General features: G+C 42.4%; 1 protein-coding gene across 10 annotated transcripts in view; it reads right to left on the reverse strand.

The window, feature by feature from the left end:
• The window catches only part of KMT2C (lysine methyltransferase 2C), a 189,661-nt gene that overhangs the window by 111,414 nt on the left and 57,179 nt on the right, over nt 1–21,068 (reverse strand). For all 10 annotated transcript variants that reach the window (XM_071428552.1, XM_071428559.1, XM_071428558.1 and 7 more), the window contains 3 exons: nt 17,991–18,129; nt 4,464–4,670; nt 390–529 (listed from right to left, as the gene is read on the reverse strand). In XM_071428552.1, coding sequence (XP_071284653.1) covers nt 390–529; nt 4,464–4,670; nt 17,991–18,129 — 486 coding nt within the window. The remainder of the gene's footprint in view (nt 1–389; nt 530–4,463; nt 4,671–17,990; nt 18,130–21,068) is intronic.

Consider the following 21,068-nt stretch of genomic DNA (forward strand, 5'->3'; position numbering starts at 1 on the left):
TCTATTCCATTGTTTCCAGTTAAATTTGCTGCAGGAGATCAGGTAACGTCAGAGGACTAACATTTTTGAGAATTATATTAATCTGTGCCTCATTTCTTTTCCCTTTTCTCCCCAAAACAGAATCACGGTACTGAAGGTATTACTACCTGAACACCAGCTCAGCAGCAGATTACAAACACTTCCCCACACAAAGCTGAGGATTCTCTTTTCTGGAGGGAAGACTACAAAAACAAAACCTGACACAGGCAAAAGCTACCAAAGCACCATCAGAGGACTTGGCAAACACCACAGCACCAAAAACCAACAGCTGCAAAACTTCACTGATGTCACTGTGGCTACTGTACTGCTACTGGACAGGGAGAAAAAGGATGGAGAAGAATGGATCTTACCTGTTGGCTCAAATAAGGCTTGAACATCAATGTCATCTGGTAAGCCAACTAAACTGAGTTCATCCCAGAATTTGACAACCTGATCGTCAGAAGCAGTTTGGGTGCTTACACTGGTACACGATGCTATACTCGATCGAGATCTGGAGCAGGGAGCAGAAAAACAAACTTAGAAGTGACCACATTCTTTGTTCAATTAGCCAGATACTCACAAATCCAAAACTCAGGGCTTGTGAGTACAATTTTTTCCTAATATGATAAAATATAAATCAACATGAACAAGTCTTCCTTACATTTTATCCCAACACTTTCCCCAGTAACAGTTTCCACTTAAAGCTGCTATTCAGTAAACAAGCCTGCTCTCTCTTCCAGTTCTTCAGGACACACATGCTTCTTTAAGTTTGATTCTGTTTGATATTAAAATTTGCCCAACCCTTGGAACTGAAAATGAGGTAATAACATCCAGAGGTGAGGTGCCTATAAAAAATACTACAGCTATGAGGAGAAGGTAGAAAAAAGACCAGGACCTCAAAATCTGTTTGGAAATAAACATGTTTATACAATGCCATCAGATGGCAAAAAAAAATAAAAGGTGGGGTTGAGCTGGAGGAAAGGAGGGGGGGAGATTAAAAAATGCAGTGATATAAAAACAACTATATTGTATTAGTTTATAACCTTATTGATTTGTTCCCCAAATTCTAATCTCATCAGAAAACAATTCACACAACTCAGATTACTGCATTAAAAAAAAAAAATAGAAGCGATAATTCTGGCATTATTTCCTGCAGGCTAAAGAATATCTTGGACATCTAAGGGTGTGCATTTAGGCCTACTGATAAGAGACCTGATCACTGATGCCTCAACAATTGGTAGGAAAGGTGGTGCTGCATTTTCCACTAAGGCTCTTTGAACTTGATTACTCTCTGCTATTAATAACTCAATTGTATGCATTTGTCAGTAGATACAGTAACCAGTGGAATTTTAACCTGTGATAACTCTGCTTTCCTGAAAACCATGCTTTACTTCAGCCATTACATTCATAAATACATTTTAAAACCCCTTAGTTTATGGGGAGGAGAGTAACATCTCTCTTGCATCACCCAAGAAATATTTTAAGTTTGCTATTATTACATGGTATCTTCATGATCTGCATAATTAAAAAAAAAAAATCTACCCCAAAACCTATAAATGCTGACATTATCAACATAAAAAACCTCCTTAACAAAGCACTATGTTCTGTTTGACAAAACTGGTTCCTGAACACCATTTATGTCCATTGCAATTACAGAATGGTTTGGGTTGGAATGGATCTCGTTCCAACCCTCCTACAATGGGCAGGGACACAATCCACTATCCCAGATGTTCCTCTAAGCCCTGTCCAATCTGGCCTCGGACACTTTCAGGGATGGAACAATCACAACTCTGTAGTGGATGCTCCATCATCCACATCCTGGGCCAGTGCTTCAGCCCCTGACAAAAGAGCCTCCTTCAACACCAAACTGCTACTCACAACACCGAGGCTTAAAGGGTCTTTAAGAAAAACTGAATCTCCACTGATAAGGCATTTTTCTATATAAAAAAGCCTTCTCACAAGATCAAACCAATCTGCTCCCAGAACTTCTCAATTTACTCTGCAATCTTGCCCTTTCTATAGACTTTTCTGAAAATATTTCATATACCTATAGAATACAGCTTGAGGCGAGGGTGTTACTTTTATTAGCTTTAAGAAAAGCCACTTTTCTGTATCAGCATTACACAATGTGCACTTTTCCACCGCCAACATGATGGCAAAAACATACACCGTGCACCCAAGCAGACTCAGCGAGTGTGGAACACTCTGAGCAGCTTCTGCAGCAGCAGCACAGCCACAGGCAGGTCTGACTGGGGAGTTTGGCACAGCCGGCAGCCACCTCCCTCATTGTTCCCTCCCTTGCCAGCCCAGAGCCAATCCCCCAATGCCTGGTTTGTGCCACACACTGCCCGTGGCTCTGCATCATCAGCCCACCCTCAACCCTGTATCCCTGCCCCACATCACCACTGCCCTGGATCACAGCCCACCCTCAACCCTGCATCCCTGCCCCACATCACCACTGCCCTGGATCACAGCCCACCCTCAACCCTGCATCCCTGCCCCACATCACCACTGCCCTGGATCACAGCCCCACCCTCAATCCCACATCCCTGCCCCACATCACCACTGCCCTGGATCACAGCCCTGCCCTCAACCCCACATCCCTGCCCCACATCACCACTGCCCTGGATCACAGCCCTGCCCTCAACCCCGCATCCCTGTCCCACACATCACCACTGCCCCACACTGCCCGCGGTCCCAAATCACCATCCCACCCTCGACCCCTCATTGCTGCTCTGCCCGCAGCTCCACATCAGCGTCGTACATCACCATCACTGCCTTGTCCTCTGGCCCGCACCGTCCTCAACCCCACATCATCCATACCACCCTTGATCCTGTCCTCTCCTCACCCCTGCATCATGCTGCACCACCAGCATCACCCTCCACCCCCACCACCCACAGCCCCTCACCACCCTCAACTCCTCACGGCTTGTGGCCCCTCACCGCCCTCAACCCCTCACCACCCTCAACTCCTCATGGCCTGTGGTCCCTCACCACCCTCAACCCCTCACCACCCACAGCCCCTCACTACCCGTGGCCCCTCACTGCCCTCAACCCCTCACCGCCCTCAACTCCTCACCGCCCTCAACCCCTCACCACCCTCAACTCCCCACTACCTGTGGCACCTCACCACCCTCAACCCCTCATCACCCACAGCCCCTCACTACCCGTGGCCCCTCACCGCCCACAGCCCCTCACCACCCTCAACCCCTCACTGCCCACAGCCCCTCACTTCCCACAGCCCCTCACCGCCCTCAACCCCTCACCGCCCTCAACCCCTCACCGCCCACAGCCCCTCACCACCCACAGTCCCCCACTACCCTCAACCCCACTCGGCCCATCCTGTAGCCATGCCCTGTAGCCCTACATTGCCACTGCCACCCTTCATGTTTCTCCAGGGTTGCAGCCCCTCTGTCACGCAGAGAGCGCTGAGTGATCCCACATTCACCACCAACCCTGAATGAACCCAAGTCAACACAAGGCCCCAGTGACAGGATCCCCACACCCACAAAGATGTGGCTCTGATCAGTCCCATCCCAGTGCCCTCAGCAGCAATTACACACCACGTACTGAGCAACCTCCACTGCAGGGCCAGGTATGCCCCTGCCATCTCTCACAATCACTGAGAGGCTGGGGGACCATGACCAAACGCCCCTGTCTGGGAGAGCTGCCAGCAAACCCCACTCCTGCAGGGCAGGAACCACTGCTGTGTGCCCGGACAGCACTGGCACCAGGGTGAGAGTCAGTGCTGGATGGCAAGAGGAAAGGCTTTAATGGGCAGAGGCTGCCCTTTATTCCAGGCTACACAACACATCAAGTGTCAAAAGTCCATCCTCTGCCACCCTTCATGTGTACTTTTCCTTCAGCATCACAAGCAGATTTGTGCTTTACAGTAGCTATGTCTCTTATCTGTGTTCTTCCAGAGTGAAGATTCTCACTTGGGGAAGAAACAAACCCTTTTTTAAAAAAGCAGAAGAGACAGCCACTGCTTTACCCCTCATGTGTTGGTTGCTCTGGGGTTCCATTTTTAGTTAGGTTTTTGTATATACTAATTTTCCTTACAAAAGCTGCTCAGAGTGTTCCACACTCGCTGAGTCTGCTTGGGTGCATGTTGTATGTTTTTAGTATTAAAACCTCGTATTTACACAAATACAAGTTAGCTGCCTATTGTAGTACAGAATCAGTAAAGATCCTTCCCAAATTTCATGCAAAATAAAAAATCTATGTATTTATTTTAGGACAGACTTACTTCTTCTGGCCTCTCAGTTTTTAATTTTAATACAATTTAATATTTTAATACAAACAATTTTTAATATTTTAATAACCCCGCATTTACACAAATACAAGTTACTTGCCTATTGCAGTACAGAACCAGTAAAGATTATTCCTGAATTTCATGCAAAATTAAAAAAAAAATCTACATATTTCTTTTAGGACAGACTTACTTCTTCTGGCCTCTCTGTTTGCGCAGCACTGAGTTTTGCCTTGGAGTTCTCTCACAGGCTCCATCGGTGCTGTCGCTGGCTTCACTCTTATTTAAAGGCTGGTTTTTCCATGGGATAACATACCCAGGAGTGGGACCAAATTGTTTTAAATCTCCTTGTCCTAATGAGCTCCGTTCTCCACAGTAACAAAAGGCGCAGAGTTGTTCGCTGTAAAAAGGAAGATCATTACTTCTTTACTGGGGGGAAAACCAGCAGAGGATACCCCATCAAAGAGCAAATTTCATGCTAATTTAACCCTTTATAACAAGACAATAAAAGCTCCAATGTGCTGTCAGGTATCAGAATTCAGCATTCAGAAACACTTTCTCCAGCTAATTAACAGTTACATTAAAAGAACTTTTTTCTGTTCACAAAACTGCCTGATTAAGGAAGCAAACAAAAAAATGTCCATGTTATATTCAAACGATTAAAATTTCCAAAATTCTGTGTGTCTAGACACATACTTGCTAAAAGGCATCACAATGTTACAGAACACGTAGAACATTACAACACACACACCTTTCTGGAAGCACACACAGCTCATGTGTAACCCAATGTGTAAATACTATAGACTAAAAGGTTTACTAGCATGGAGAAAAATGGAATAATGAGAAAACCACAGCAATGGCTACAGACACACGTGCCAGAGCACACCACATGCACAAATGCAACCATCCTCATTTACTTCAGTATTTAAAAACAAAATGATGTCTAAAAGTTTTACTGGAGGAATTTTGTATTTACAGAACCGTGACCGCTGCAATACCCTGTACCATTTGCAATTATGTTTTAACATGCACAACACAGCGACAGGATTGAAATGACAGCTCTGACAGCACTCCTTGTGTCACATCATATGGAAGCTACTGAAAAATATTTCTATAATAAACATACCCACAAACTTAAAATGTGAACTTCTGCAACTAATGCAGTTTGCATTAAAGGAAGGCCATTTAACACTTTTTTTTTTATGCTTAAATGAGCAATTCTGTTTGCTTCGTATTTATGCCCCAAAGACCCCAAAAAGATGCCTCAGGGAATCAGGCACTCGGATAGAGGCTTGGTTATGCCTGGATTCCATTTAAATAGATTTCAGTGCATCTCCAAGGTGGCACATTTGGATTTGGGACAGTCTGTGCTGTGTGAGTGAGAGGAGAGAAGTGAAGTGGGAGGAAGAGAAAACCTTAAGGCTAAACTGCTGTAAAATATTTACTAAATTCTGGGGGGAAAATAAAGCCTCCTGTGCTTTTCAGCCTGGAGAGACAAGAACAGCAACAGAAAGAAGTGGAAGTGGAAAAGGAAAGTTCCAGATCAGAACAGAAAACCCCAAGAATCCATCAAAGCCTCTGATATTTGGTTTATCATACTCTGGGATGGTTCCTTTTGCTCTCACCATAGAGCAACAATAGGAAGAAACAAACAGAAGAAAGAAAACTGAACTGGCCTACTACTACTGCTAATACCAGACAGTCAGATGCTAAGGAAGGCAGAAGTGTTTCATGAGCCCAAAATGAAGCCCAGAATGAAGCAAAAAACTTTTATATATATAGACAGATAGGACTGCACTTTCATTAAGGCAGATGGACCACTGGAAACATGCAGGTTGGTGGGCAGATAAATTAAGTCCCATTCATGGTACTGAAATTACACCTTCCTATGGTACTGTTAGGAAACATTTGTCCTCATCTCGTGGCCTTGGCTGCACATCCCTCACTGATGTGCCTCAACACACAACCAGCATGAGCCAGCACAACCCCCGGAGCTGATGGCAAATGTCTGACACGTTCTGGAAATCTTTAGAAAAAGATATCTGAAGACAAAAAAAATTCAAAGAAAAGATGGATAAAGGTAGTGTGAGAGCAGTGAAAAGTGAAAAGTTACACTGAACAGTACATATGTCTATTTTATAGCTAGCTTTTAGTGTGATAGAGCAACAAATACACTATTATTTGTCTGTCAGTGACTGTAACCACTGGACTGCCAGGGAAACCTGATATGGCCTCACAGGCAGAGTTCCTAAGCTGGGAAAGCAAAGCTATTTATGCTGGTTGAGACTAGAGAGACTTGGGAGGAGACTTAAGAGATTTAAACAGGCAATGCCATGGTATATAAATTACACCAGTTACAAACACAAGATTATCCACAGTGGAATAAATAATTATTCATACATCCTGTTAGGACAGACTATCACTGCTCATTAAAGACTTCAAGATAATTACAAACAAACAAACAAAGCCCTTTAAAGTGGAGTCATAGCAAATATGCAGTGATGTTAAGATCTATAAAAGAGAAATACGAAACAGTAATTAAGAAAAAAATAAAGTAACTTTTCAAGTGGTATTATTTGAAAAGGCATACAGGAGTAAAGCTGGTATTTCTGGAGCCTGTAAAGCAGCTCCAGTATCACAACTTCCAGCATTCTGCAGGCAGGGTGGAGTGAAACAACAGGAGCAGTGAGTTTCACAGCTACTCTGCAGCGTGGTGTGGACAGCTGTGAAGCTGTCAAGAATCATATGGTTCGTGCTACTGCTCCTGCTTCAGCAGAGCTGGGAATGCAGCTGAACAGAGTGCTCGCCACGGGGAGGGGGCTGGGAGCCTTCACTGAAGGTTGTGAGCACTCAGTGCAGAAGTTCAAGACAGGAGCAGCAGAACGTGCCCAGAGCACTGGCAGGACATTGTGGGGCTGAGACAGACGGGAGAGATTATACAAAGGGGGGAAAAAAGGTTTCACACTTTCCAGGGGGGTTATAAGCAGAGGGGCTTCAACTGCTCCCAGAGCCAGCCAGCCACAGTGGCAGTGAACTCCCTGCCTCTGCTGGGATGCTGGAGGGACCCTCTGCAGGAGAGCCATGCTCCTGTGCCCCCTGACATGGCACAGCTGCTGGCTTGTCATGCTGTGCAAAGTGGCCAGTCCATCACGTTAGCCTTTTAGCTTTAAGTGCTCAGTAAATATTTTAAGTTATGTCTGTATGGGCAGAAGGTAGAGATTTTTTCTTATCATCTGAGGACTGCAGAAAGTACTTACAAATCTACTTTCCATATGTCAATATGCAATTAGAGGATCTAAATCTGTGATGCAAGAAGAGCTCTCATATTGAAGATAACGAAATAGAGATACTGGCAAATCTTAAGATCAAACCCTAGATCTGTTATCATAATTAACATATTTTAAGAACAGGATAATTCAAAATGGGATAAAAAGCAAGAGACAATGTGTCACAAATCTTTTTATAAACTACTAAAAAAAAAGCAGCTCAACAGTATTCCATTTAAGATATATCTGAGGTGCTCCAACTCAAAATGAAAGTTCATCGCTATCTGTAACTTCAACTTAAATTACATATTTTGCCATGAGAAATGCTACTTTCTTGTAAGAGTTTAAAGATCCAGAGGTGGTTTATTACCAGGAGGTGCTCCTATCCCTCACCTCATCCCAGAGGATTTTGTAGATTTGAATGCACAGTAATTTCAATACACAACACTGAGGAAAAACTGTGTTCAGAATGAACCAGACATGCTGGGTTTTGGGGATGCAGTAAGAGGCAGAAAAGCTAGTAATGTCTGAAGCTAATGTCTGTTCCATTGAGCCATGGGAGGAGATCCAGACTTGCCTCCTTGGATTGAAGGATGCCCTTTCTAACAAGAAACATGTTGATCCCATCACTCTTTCACAGCCACTCTCTTCTACAGGTCCTTATTTCATCCCATCAGTGTCTCTTCCTTACACAGAATTTATTCAACCTTCTGACAAGAATCTGAAGTGCTATAATCCTCCCCTGTCCACATCCTGACAAAGCATAACAAAATGCCCTGCAGCCACTTAATCCTGAAGGAAGGGAGACCAGTCACTATTTCCTTTACTTGACTGATGACAGGCATCAGGACTCATCCTCAAACTCAGACTTTCCCATTGAAACGACTTCATTTCAACACATGCACTATTGGGCAACTAATTGCACAATATTAAATCACAACCAGAGGAGGAGAAACATCTGGTTTGCTTGCAAATATTCAGTCAGAGAACTGAGGTAAAACTGAGAGTCCTCCAAAATTATTTTTTAGCAGAATTAAGCCTTAGCATCAGGATTACCAATACCTGTAGGAGTAAGCAGAGCTCCCTCCTGGATCCTTCTGAGCTGGGAAATGGCACTGGGTAATCCTGTGCCAGCCAAGGCTCCTTGATAACAAGCAGATGTGCAGACTGGCTCATGCAAACATGTTTTGTTTATGCTGTGGCCCATATCTCACAGATGTGCACTTGTGCCCATGTGAGCACTGTGCAGCTTCTGCAAATCTTCAGATGTGTCCAGGGGAGGTTGTGTGACCCTCAACAGTATCTCACTCTCACTCTCCTGCCTGTTTTTCATACATGGGTAGAAAGCACCAGAAGCTGCAGTGATCTGGGGCACTGCCATGCCCCCGTAGCCCCACAGCTGGGGGAGTAAATCCTCCTTCCCCATTCTCACAGAGCAACTTCCTTCCAAGCAAGACAGCAAAGAGCCTATGCTGAGCATGTCTGTCAGTGAGATGCTTGAAGTTACCCAATCCTTTCAGTACTCAATGGAGAGGGTGGCAGGCTAAAGGAAATCCTGCAGCTGCCTGCTCTGCAGAGAGGAGTTAAAGGTGCCCTTCCTTCAGCAGAGCCTGCACAGGGGAATCCAAGCATCACACAGAGATAAAGGGGAGGCTGTCAACAGCAGGAGAAATTCAAACTCTTGGATTCAGCTCCAGGGATGCTCACCTTGTAACTTTTCTGAAATCCCTCCCAGCCTACTGTGGGAATGGTATTACCAAAGGAGTTTTGCTGTGCATTTACCTATTCCAATTAATCACATTAAAACCAGGTTTAAACAGGAAAAAACAATGGATTTTATTTGAGAAAATGCAAGGCATGGCAATTCCACTAAGATCCACTATAGCCACTTCCTCAACATTAAACACTAAGTTGCAGATGATCACTACTGCCAATTACCATGATAACAATTGCACTAAAGTCAAAAAGAAATCCAACTTGGAAAACATCAAGATTTCTTTCATTCATGGTTTGGGTTGAAAAAGAAAATGAAGAGGATTATCATGTGACTTTTGCTACGAATTTGTTTTTAAAGGCCTGGAAATGCCTTCAGGATGTCTTTTTCACACACTACTTGTTACAGGAATTTATAGTGTTTTTAACATCTATTTTTCACTATTAAAACTAAGCTCATCACAGTGAAATGGAGTACTTGGGAGCAAAACAGAACTTCAGAGCATCATTTGTACTAATTACCAAAGGAGACTGATGAGAACTGGCCTTGAGAATTCTTCTTCCACCTAACCCTGTTAGTAGTTTTAACATATGCTAAAAGGCTAAATGAAACGCTACAGGGGACCTACTATTTATTTAGCTCTGCCAAGTTGTGCTAATACACTAAATACCTTTGCTCTCATTTTATGCTGTGTTATTTAAAGAGTAAAGTGTTCTCCTTAGTGAAGATCCACCACTGTATCATTTAAGTAAATTTAAATCAATACCTCCAAGCTGCACTTTAAGTCAAGAAAAAAAAACCCATTTCTGACTTAAAATGATACTGGGGGTCTGCATCAGTGTGAGTTCAAATATATGTGAGATATTCACAGAGGTAAAGTTTATTTAAAACTCAGATTCAGATGAAGTTTTCAGCAGTATCTAAATATTCTGTAAATATCTGGACCTCAATAATAACAAAGCTTGAAAGGAAACTACTGAAGAAACCTCATTAGGTGAGGCATAACAGCTTTACATTGATACAGCATTAGCAACCCAATAAATCACCCTTGTGAATGAAGATACTGAGGACAGACAAGGATGGAAAGGGCAAATGGAGACACCACAAAGAGAAAGAAGCAAAAAATCTCTGCTAAAAGCCGTATTTAAGCATTTGATGCACAATCTCCTTCCAATAGGTACCTGAATCACAGAACAACTTGAAATTGTGAAGTTGTTTGACACTATTATACTATTATAGTGATTTGGGGTTGAAGTAAGTATTTAACTTATGCAGCATAATTCTTTGAAAAAAAAAAGGAGGCGGGAGAGAGCTCATATGAACTTCAAGTGAAGAATTTTAAAAGTTTATACAAAGCAATTAAACTGCATTAGACAATAACTGCTTTCCAATTTCTTCAAACCAGCACAGTTGGAGTTCTACAGCCATATAATCAACTTAATGATACTCTTCTCATTTGAAAGAAAGAAAACATTCCCCTCCAAACACAACCAAAACAACACATCTTGCTGACATTTTGAAATGTAGAAAATACGTTCTTATTCACCATGAATTGTGTCAGCTTTAATTTAAACAAGTATTTAAAGTTCAGTTAGGGTTTAACACAACCTAGATGCAGGAGGAGTTACCAGAATGCCAGTGCTGAAAAAAGGGAATTTAGAGGTCCAATCCAAGGCCCTCTAGATAATTCCTTAAGGTCCATGTGAACTGACTTGTCCTCTCAAATAACAATCCCTGATAGAATGCAACTGATTGTACCTGAAAAGTAGCAATTCATGCAATTCTGAGAGTTATCTTCACCTCTGAGGGATAAAAGTCAAAGAATAAGAAGTCCTGTAGCTTCAACCTTCAGGATGCATCTCTGCCCAGAAAGTATTGTCTGTGTAAACCAAATTCTCTCTCTTGGTAATTAAAACATAATACACAGAATGGTTTGAGCTGGAGGGACCTTAAACATCATCCAGTTCCAACCCTCCTACAGGGCAGGGACACCTTCCACTGCAATAGGGCTGCTCCAAGGCTGGCCTTGAGCACTTCCAGCCACACCCAACTCACACAGAGGTGCCAACCTCTCTGGGAGGGAACTTCACACAAATACTGAGTAGGTTCTTACTATCTGAAAATTACTGAGATTTACCATTTAGCAAGGTGGCTTTAAACAGCAGTTTTTCAAGAAGGCTTCATCTAAGCCAGATAAGCAGAGGTGCAGGGATATTGAAGAGGAGGCAGACACCATACCCTCCCTGCCCCCAGCACATTCAGTTCAGGGCCTCCCTGTGTCAACTGTGATTCCTCTACACTCGTTCTCATTTTCCCTTTCCTGAACTTGCCCAGTCTACTCTTGACCACACCTAAAGTCTCAGCAAACCACATCCTTTGGCAAGGGTATCACTCTAGACAACTTTCTGCTGTACAAAGAATCCCCTCCTTTTATTTTGCATCTAACCCTTAAAAGTTTCACTTGATGACCCTCAGCTTCTTGCATTAAAATAAACAGTCAGGATACAGCCACCTTCCCTACTCCATCTATGACTCTGAAGCTTCTTATCTTCCTTCTCCAACATCTTTCAGAGACTGAAGGGTCCTGAATTGTTTAACTGGAATCTACTTCAGATCTTTGATCAACCCTTCTGTTGTTCTGTGCCATGTTTTGAGTTTCACTGTATTCATTTCTGAAGTTAGATAGACTTTCTGTAACCCTATGAAAACTAGTCCCAACTCATTTCTCTAAATGCTTCTATCCTCACCAAGCAGAGCACACGTGCCTCAGAACAGCTTTAGCACATTGAAGCCACGAGCACAAGGATTCTCTCCTCACTAAGCACACTCCAATCTCTCAGTCCCAGAGTGAAAGCAGACTCCACATGCACCATCCATTCCCTGGGAATGAACATCCTTCTGGCCAAGGTCACAGACACTCACAGGGATCATCTCTGCAGCTACAGCTCTGGGGTGCTCAGAGTCCAGATTTTAGCAGTGAAATTGCTTATACATTCCATCAGTTTCTGGATGGAAGCAAGGAAGGAATTCAGGGCACAACGCAGAGTTTGTTGTGTGAGAGAAATGGAAGGTGCTGGAGAAATGAGACTACTGACTATGGGAAACAACAGAAATCACACAGACATCTGAAGGAAGCAAGAAGAAAACAGTCACAACTGACAAGGAAATGAATGAGAAAATGGACAAAAAGGTGAGAAGAAATACCATGTAACAAACACCTGTCTAGAAGCCACTGGAAATGGATGGAAGGAAACTGCACATCAGGCAAAGAGACAAAGAAGAGTAAACCTCAACTAGGTGAACCTTGAAACAATGATTAAAACTGATGAGCGATTTAGAATTAGCAAAGAGAATGGGAATATGACCATCCAACAGCATAAAAAACACAAGAAGCTGGCAAAGAAAGCTGGAGGCAAAAAAAAAAAAAAACCAAAAAAAAAAACCAAAACAAATGGAAGAGGTGATATTTGGAAGAAATGAGAGAAAATGCTGTATTCACTCAACACTGACACAGAAAATCCCAGACTATTACCAGTCTGTGAATATCCTGCACCTGTGCAATCCCTGACAAAGCAGACATCCCATGCTGCAGTGAGTACTGCCCCCAGCCCTTCAGCACGGCCTGACAGACTGCAGCCAATGGGGTGCTTCTGTCTGTCTGTCTGTCTGCCATCTCCCAGAGGACAGAAAACTTGTCCAGGCATCAGACCTGACCTGCCAGTGCTCAGCTTGCTGCTCACCAGTGCAGAACATGCAAGCAGCAGGGCAGGCCCAGGTGGAGACTTGCTGTCTTAGGATGGGGATGAGACAGAAAAGCTGCCTAAGAGCATCCGAGAGGCTGAGAGTGGGACTCCAGAAACCTGGAGCACCTGTGAGCACCTGCTCATGCTGGGCAGGAGACATTTCATGGTTTCTGTGGTTGGACCTTCCTCCAGAACAGACTAAATCATGGAGCAAAGGTCTGTGCAACTTAAAGGCCCAGCCATGAATGTCACTGATGGTGGTGTCAAATCCCACGAGGCACAAGTCCTACATGAGAGCATTAAACACATTATGGCCACAATGGCAATTGTTCAGCCTAAGCAAAAGGCAGGATTTTGGCTGCCTGTGAAACCCTTCTTTGGCCCCATTTGTGTGACACGCCTTCTGTGCTCTGAGAAAGACACAGACCATCTGGAGAAAACTCAAACCAGCAAGAAGGATCTGAGCTCAAGAAAACATCATCTACAAAGAAAGTAGGAACAAATTTGGGATTTCTGTTACAAGGTAAAGCATGCTGGGGAATTAAATGAGAGACTTTTGCACAAAGCTGTCCTCCATTATCCTTGGCAGATGGTACAAGTAGCAATGGAATAAACCCAGGACGAGGAGAATGTGTGTTAGATGTGAGCAAAGGGGTTCCAACAGTAAAAACAAAGAAGAGACTGGAAGGGACTGTTTGGGGAAGATTTGGAGCTTTTATTACTGGAAGATTTAAGAGCAGTTTATGTAAGCTTGTGTTAGGAATGACAGCTGTAGATAACTGCCTTGGAAAAGGAGGTGAATTAGATGAGTTCCAAAGGTCCCTTCCTGCCCTATAAATCCAAGGAAAAGTTGCTTTAACAATGATTCGTCACAGAATTCTTCTTGAGACCATTTCCCTAATAATGCATGAACAAACAGGATGGAAAACCAGTAAATATTTAACTTTTTTTCTCATTTTTCAGTGTGTGGTCTTAGTCTTTAGTTGTGCCCTGCTAGCCAAATCAGTAATTCCACTCTGGGTTAGACTGGTCATTAATAAAATGCTGAAGTAGTACTTCTGTTTGAAAGAGAAAGGAATGCTATGTCCTCTTTCCAGATGTAAATCACTGGCTTCAGAGGAAGATCCCATAATAGCTTATATGGATCTAGAGCTGGAAATGTAAAGGCAGAACTCTGCAATGGCTTCAAATGCCCTGTGTCATGCCAAAGGTCCATTCTCTGCAGAAACTATCCTTGGAGAAAAACATTCTCATAAAACTACAAACTGTATCACAGTACATGCTCATAAAAAGAAATAATCAGTTTCAAAATTAATCTTAATACTGGTATCTCCCCAAAACATGTGCTTGACTTTACAACTTCAACAAAATTTTAAACATATTTTAATATTAAATATTAAATAGTAATCTAACTTCCTCCAGGCTAGAGATCTAGCTTTTCCTTCCATCACTGCAGTATTATTCTATCCAGAATAATCCTATTCTATCTGTCTACTCTCTGCCACTCTACAATTTCTTCTTCCACTGAGTGTTGCTCTGTTACAAATTTTGTAATGTGCTTAAGATTATTTTTAAAAAAAGGAACAAAAATAAAGAAGCCCACTGCTACTTATTTACTATTTTCTTTGTTCACACAATCTACAGATGCTCACCAACCACTTCTTTTTGATGGAATAAAGCACCCAAGCCCTCCATCTCCACACTCCAGATTTCATCTCAGCAGCAGCAACAAAATAACAGGGAATGGCGCAATTGGTCTGGAATGAAAATTACGTGCTTTGTCCAATTACAAGTGAAGCAAGAAAGCAGGAAGGTGTTTTGCCAGTTCTTTGGGGGTTTTTTTGTAGTTTTAGCAACAATCTCACAAGAGCAGATATTTAAGCAGGCCAAAGCACCAAAATCAAAAAGAGCTGTGTGAAAACCTCAGCTTCTACTTTTTAAGAATGTTCTGTCTTCATGATTATGGCAAAAGGACTGAAAACATGCAATTAATGCAATCCACATTCTCTGAGAGCAGACAGAAACTAAAATGAATCAAAAGGTGTTTTGTTCTTCTATGAAATTGTGTTTCTAGGCCATTCTCCTTAGCTTTTAATGCCAGGGGTTGCCAATGTGGGAACCAGAGGAGGAAGGTGGAAGTGGGCTCTGCTCTGAGTCGCAGCCGGCTCCTGGCTCCCTGCCTTCCCCAAGGGCTGCACTTCCCCTGCTCTCTGCAGGCAGCACAAACCAAGGCAGCAGATTCCTTTGGAAGAAGCTGGATTCCACTCAGCCATAAGTCCTGGCCTGACAGAAGCTTCTCACAAGGCTTATAAAAAGAAAAAAGGGAACAACCAAAGGAAAAGGCTCCAAAACCCATGATGCTCGTGATATATAGGAGCTGGCAGTGATACCCCTGCCCCTGCCAGGCTTGGGAGTTTATCTCTGCTTGATGTTATTGCCCCTCCCCACATGTGGTCAATAATTCACTCACTCCTTTCAAGCACACGCCTCAGCCCTTTCAGCCTCCCCACCCCAGTATGGCTCAGACTCTCTTTATTTTAATGGGGTTTTTAACACATTCCTTTCTGAGCATTAATCCTGAATCTGTTATTGAATTCCCTGCCCAATTCCACTTGCTGTCAGTAGTTCTCTTGGTTTCCCATATCCCACCTCAGGAAGGTTCCAAAATTTACCAGCTCTCTCGCCTTTCTCTTGAATGTTTTTATTTAGCTGCAGTCTCAGGAAGGATCCAGAGAGAAACACCACTCAAGCCAAGTTCTGGCTAATCTCTCAGCTACTGAAATCCCCATCCTAGCTTTGACATGTCCTCCTATGTTAAAATCACTGGTTTTTAGTAGTAAATTATTTCATTTTTTTCATGGAAAAGACTTTACGCCCTGTGTCCTATGTTTCTCTACTTCCTTTATCTTCACTACCAAAGACAGAAACATGGGATTTTCTTATACTGAACTCTGAAAAAGCAATGCAAAAGTAGCTCCACCTACACCTTTATCTACTTCTTGTGGAAGCTTGGATTCTTTTCTGTCTTCTAGGCAATTTCTACTCTGTCTGTTATGATATACTCTCATAATGCTCCTATGTCTTACATACCTAAAGCTATTTTTAAATACACCAACTCTTCCATTTTATTAGAAAGTGGAAGCTACTTAAGTTATAAACCAGAAAAGCTTACCAAGAAAGAGATGAAGCTGATGAATATGACTTATTTGGAAATCAGCTTTAAAACTACTTCCCCAAGTAACAGCTTTAAGGCACTGTGGAGTCACTTTTTATCCTGTACCTTGATACATCTCCTCCAGCCATTACATAAGCATTAGCAGAGTCTGTTATTTCACACACTGCATTTTCCCCAAAGAAAATAGAGTCAAGCACCCAGAATTCAGTCCTCCAGCCCCTGCATGACACAATGTCAGTGGCAGCACTACACAGACCATGACACAAATGATTGATCAAACATCACAGATCAGAAGAAACTTTTATCAAGAATCACTTCCACAGAAACCCTGACATCTGGGGTTTTTCCACTGTTCTGAGGACTTCAATGACTTCTGCAACTAACCCTCATTCTGCATCCAAGTTTGAAATCAAAATTACCTGGGGTCAGAGAAACCCTCTGATTCCCAATTAACAGTTTCATATCTCCTCAATACATTTCTTTCCAAAATGTCAGAGTCTGATCACTATTATTTTAATTAAAAAATAATAGTACTCAGCCTTTTAATACTTTGATCAGCCAAAGCAATGAGCACATAATTGCCATTCCATCCTGACTGATCAAAGTCAACTCTTCCAGTTGGAAGGAAGAATAACTTGAGGGCAAATAAGGGCTGGCTCAGAACCAGGCCAAAGTTTTTCCAGGAGACTGTTGTCCCGCTTTTAAGAAACAAGTCTATGGCTATGGAAAGTGGTGTAATCAAATATTCATGATAACAGCAAAAAAAGTAACCTTGAGAAGAACAGAGTGGATGAAACAGCACTAAATTTTTTGCAAGTTATCCAAAACAGGGTCAAATAATGAAGCAAAACAGCTGCTCAGTTCAAGTTGCTCTACGTATTTAGTGCAACTTAATCTCAGCCTTGGAAAATTCCATCAAGAAGAGAAATTTTTATGTATTTCACTCAGGTATATGCACAAAAACTATTTAACTGAATTTTCTGTAAGAAGGAAAGTAGCTCTTGAAATCTAAGAAGTTTGTGAGCATGTAAAATATGAAAATTATATATGCATCAAGTAGATTAAGTAATTTTTTGTGCATGGAAAATATGCTCTGTGTTGGATTAGGAGGAAGAGAAATGATGACGACAATTCTCTCCAAGTCTGTCAAAATATAATTACACCTGTAACTGTCTGGTAGCTGGGAAGAGCACCTTCTGCAGCAGGAGAGACCTGCAACTGGGTTAGAAGCTTTTATCAGAGCTTCACCAGAGAAGCTCTGCTAGAATTGTGTGACACCATTTCAACAGTGATCACAGACAGCGTGCTCTGGTTTCCCTCGTGTAACATAATTAATACTTTCACTGCTTTTAGGCTAATTTGTATTAATAAAAATATTTAAAAATACAAATGTTATTTTCTCTGTTATAAATTCCAAAACAAGGAAGAACACAGGAGACATGGCAAGAGATTTGGTTTACTTTGTTCCTGAAAATACACTCATACAAGCTGCAACATCAAAAAATAACTTTCTATAAATTTGCTAATACACCATTTCCTACACAGCAGGAAAGCTTCAGTAATCACATTTTATCTCCTATCACTGATGCCTCCTTTCATTTCCCCAGCTGTAACTCAAGGCTTTCCCAGAGCCCTGTGAGGAAGGACAGCACTCACGGAATGCGCTTCTCACCTTGATCTCCCCGTACGCCAATTAAAGCACAGCCCCAAACTTCAAAGCAGCTACAGAGAGTCCCAGCCCTGTGCCCTGAGCACTCTGCACCCCAAAGCCCCAGCCCTGCCCCTGACTCAGCAGCCACCTCCCCCTGGCTCTCTCACTCACCTGGTTTTGGCTTCCACACCCACGGAGGTGGTGGAGCTGGCGGACTCCTCAGACACAGAGTGCTGAAGGACTGGTGTTAGCTGCTTGGTGCTCTCCACTTCTGTCTGGGCATCCTCTTCTGCAGACTGCTCTTTGACTTCTGGGTAAAAAAAAAAAAAAAAAAACACAAAAAGGAAAATATTTACTATTTCATCTGCATCTGGAAGCTTTCCGTTGCACAGAAAACATCGGTTTTATTTACAGACAGGTTAACCCATGTAAATATCTTCTGCTACACAACAAAATGAGAAGAATAGGAAATTAGCACATCTAACTAAAACATGAAACTGGATGCTTATAACATTATTTCCATAACACAAAGTACCACTGTGAACTAAAGCTGTTCAATAGCAACAAGAAATGGGGCAAGGGGAGAGCTGTTCAGTGACAAATTTCATACAAGGCTGGAGTTTTAGGCATTTCCATTCTCCCCACATCTCTCATGCACCTGCTGTGTCAGCCTTGAACAAACATCACAGTGAGCACACTACTCTGGGGTATATTAAACCTTTTTTCCTCCCCTGTTACCTTTAACTTTGTTCAATTCCCTGCAAATTCATTCCTGGTTGCACTAACTATGCTGACACAGGGTTGAGGAGGTGAAGGAATGAAAGACCTGGTTTATGCCAGCTTAAACTTCATTCTGAACTGAAGGAATATAACCAATTTTTTAGCATACTTTTGCATTACCTTGTTAGACAGAAAAATATATACATCTATATAAATATATAAATGTATAATTATATATACATCTAGCTAACAATGCTAGATTTGACTAGAAAGTTTGGTTTTACTCTGAAATGTGAAGTTGCCACTGTCTGTGCAACTTTAAATCCTCTTCCCAATCATTTCCCCCTTTGCTTGGAGGGAGTCAGGGATTTACCACAAGGACATGGAAAAGTGCTGCTCCAAGTGCACCAGAATGCACAGAACAAGGTTCAAGGCTGCAGAGGAACAGAATTTGGTGTTTCTGCACTCCTCTGTACTTTGATTTTGAAACCTAAGCAACATAAAAATCACAGGACTCTGACAGATGTGCTTTGACATATCCAGCTAAAGATACATGTGCCTCATCCTGCCTGTGTCCCTGGCTTCTAGATCTGTCTCATAGCAGTGCCATTTTGGTTCCCTTCAAAATTCCCAGTGAACATGGGTTTGAGCTCAGAGGCCAGTACATCCAGCTCTTGCAAAGAAGTCCAGTTAGAGTAAAGCAGCAGATTATTTAGAAAACTTCAGCAGAAGATATATTCACTTTTTTTTTTTAAATTAACATGCATGTCAAAATATAATTAAATATTGCAAAGGATAAATGACAAGTGGAGAAATGAAAGGGTAGAAGAATCTGCCACATGGGTGGGCATGCATAAAAACCTGCTACAAGCTTTAATCTTATAAATAAAACCAAGAAAAGAGAGGAAAATTCTCAGAACATAAAACTGTGCAGCTTGGTCTGAAATACTGAAATCATACGCCTGCTACAGCACATGGAAAATGGGAAATCTGTCTTGTTTCATGCACAGAGATTTGAAAGAAGATTTTTCTTTAACCTAAGGTGAACTCATTTAGGAAGACAATGTATATAACATTTAAAACCCCCAGTGAACACCTCAAACCATAGTGATGAGAAACACAACATTAAGGGAAAAAAAAATTCCTGGTTATGACTGAGTGTTCCAAGTACTTATCTGAGCTGGTGTAAATTGAAACTGCACCTCCTACTTCAGTTAAACAACTCAGTAACATACATCTGAAATGTTTTTTGCACACCTGAAACATCCAAAAGTGACTACTACCTGTCCAAAATCCCAATGGTTTGTGTTAAATCCCTTTCACCAACCTATGCTGAACAAGCATGCTGGATCTTGATTTGACACTAAATAAATATCCCCATGGGAATGCATCCCTTGTAATAGTAAATGTCTGTAGGGAAAACAAAACAAAATAAACCCAAACCCCACACCCTCAGTTTCTGGCACATCTGAACAAACATCCCTGGATGTTTCCTGGATGAAGATTCCCGAAGCAGGCAGCGTCCAGCAGAGCCATTCACAACGCTCTGCGGTGCATTTCCAAGAATGCTGGATCCAAAGGACAATCTTGTGCCAGTAACCCCCAAATTTCTAAATGCAACCTCAATGAAGAGAGCAAAACATAAACACCTAGAAGACAGGCAGACACCAAAGCACTCAGAACAAAACCCACAGCACAGCCCGGGACGGCCACGCCTGAAGCGCTGCAGGAAGACCACCGGAAACCCTGGCCCTGCTCTGATCCATCCTGGCCACTTTCTTTAACCTAGTTAAACTGTGCAAAAGGAACTCTGGCTTGATTGTGTGCCTGCTGAAACTTTCCATCAAGTAAAGGAAAAAAGCCATTTACTCTCTGCCAGCTTTCAGCTCATTACCATTACTGGGCACCCAGCACACTGGGAAGGCCAAGTTCAGGGGCGCTCTCAGTCACTCCCAGGAACTCTGGGCCGTGTGAGAAGACACAGATTGTTTCACCACACATGACAACTATATGAGCTTACATCCTTATGGTGCATTTCCCCTGCTGTTTGCTTCTCCAGAGAAGGAGGGACCCAAATTATACTAAATGAGACAAACAACATCTCAGTTGCTGTCTCTGCAATAAAGCAAACTGTGCCTCAATATGCCGTTGGAAGACTGAAAACACGGTGCTCACTAAACAGCATGAAAATTTTCTGTGTTACTTGTGAAAAAAAAACTTTGTGAAAGTTTTCCTGCAGAAGATGAAAGAAGAACAGGAGCACTCCATGCATTTCATGAGTCAAAATTCCTAGGATCTCAGCAGTGGCCTGGCAAGGGGACATCTCAGATACAACAGAGATGTTCTTGGAAGCAGCTGGCACAGTATGTTTAATGAACATCATCAGATTTGGTTATGGCATTCTACTTTGAAGCTACTGGGAATGAAAGATCCATGGATGATTAATAAATGGGAAGCTCATTTGCAGATTCATATGTAATGCTTTATTTTGCATCCTCTTTTCATGATCGTTTCTGGCACCATGAAGGT

The sequence above is a fragment of the Agelaius tricolor genome, unplaced genomic scaffold, assembly GCF_023055355.1.
Source record: "Agelaius tricolor isolate 1412-34295 unplaced genomic scaffold, bAgeTri1.0.p SCAF_6, whole genome shotgun sequence".
NCBI classification, from domain to species: Eukaryota; Metazoa; Chordata; class Aves; order Passeriformes; family Icteridae; genus Agelaius; species Agelaius tricolor.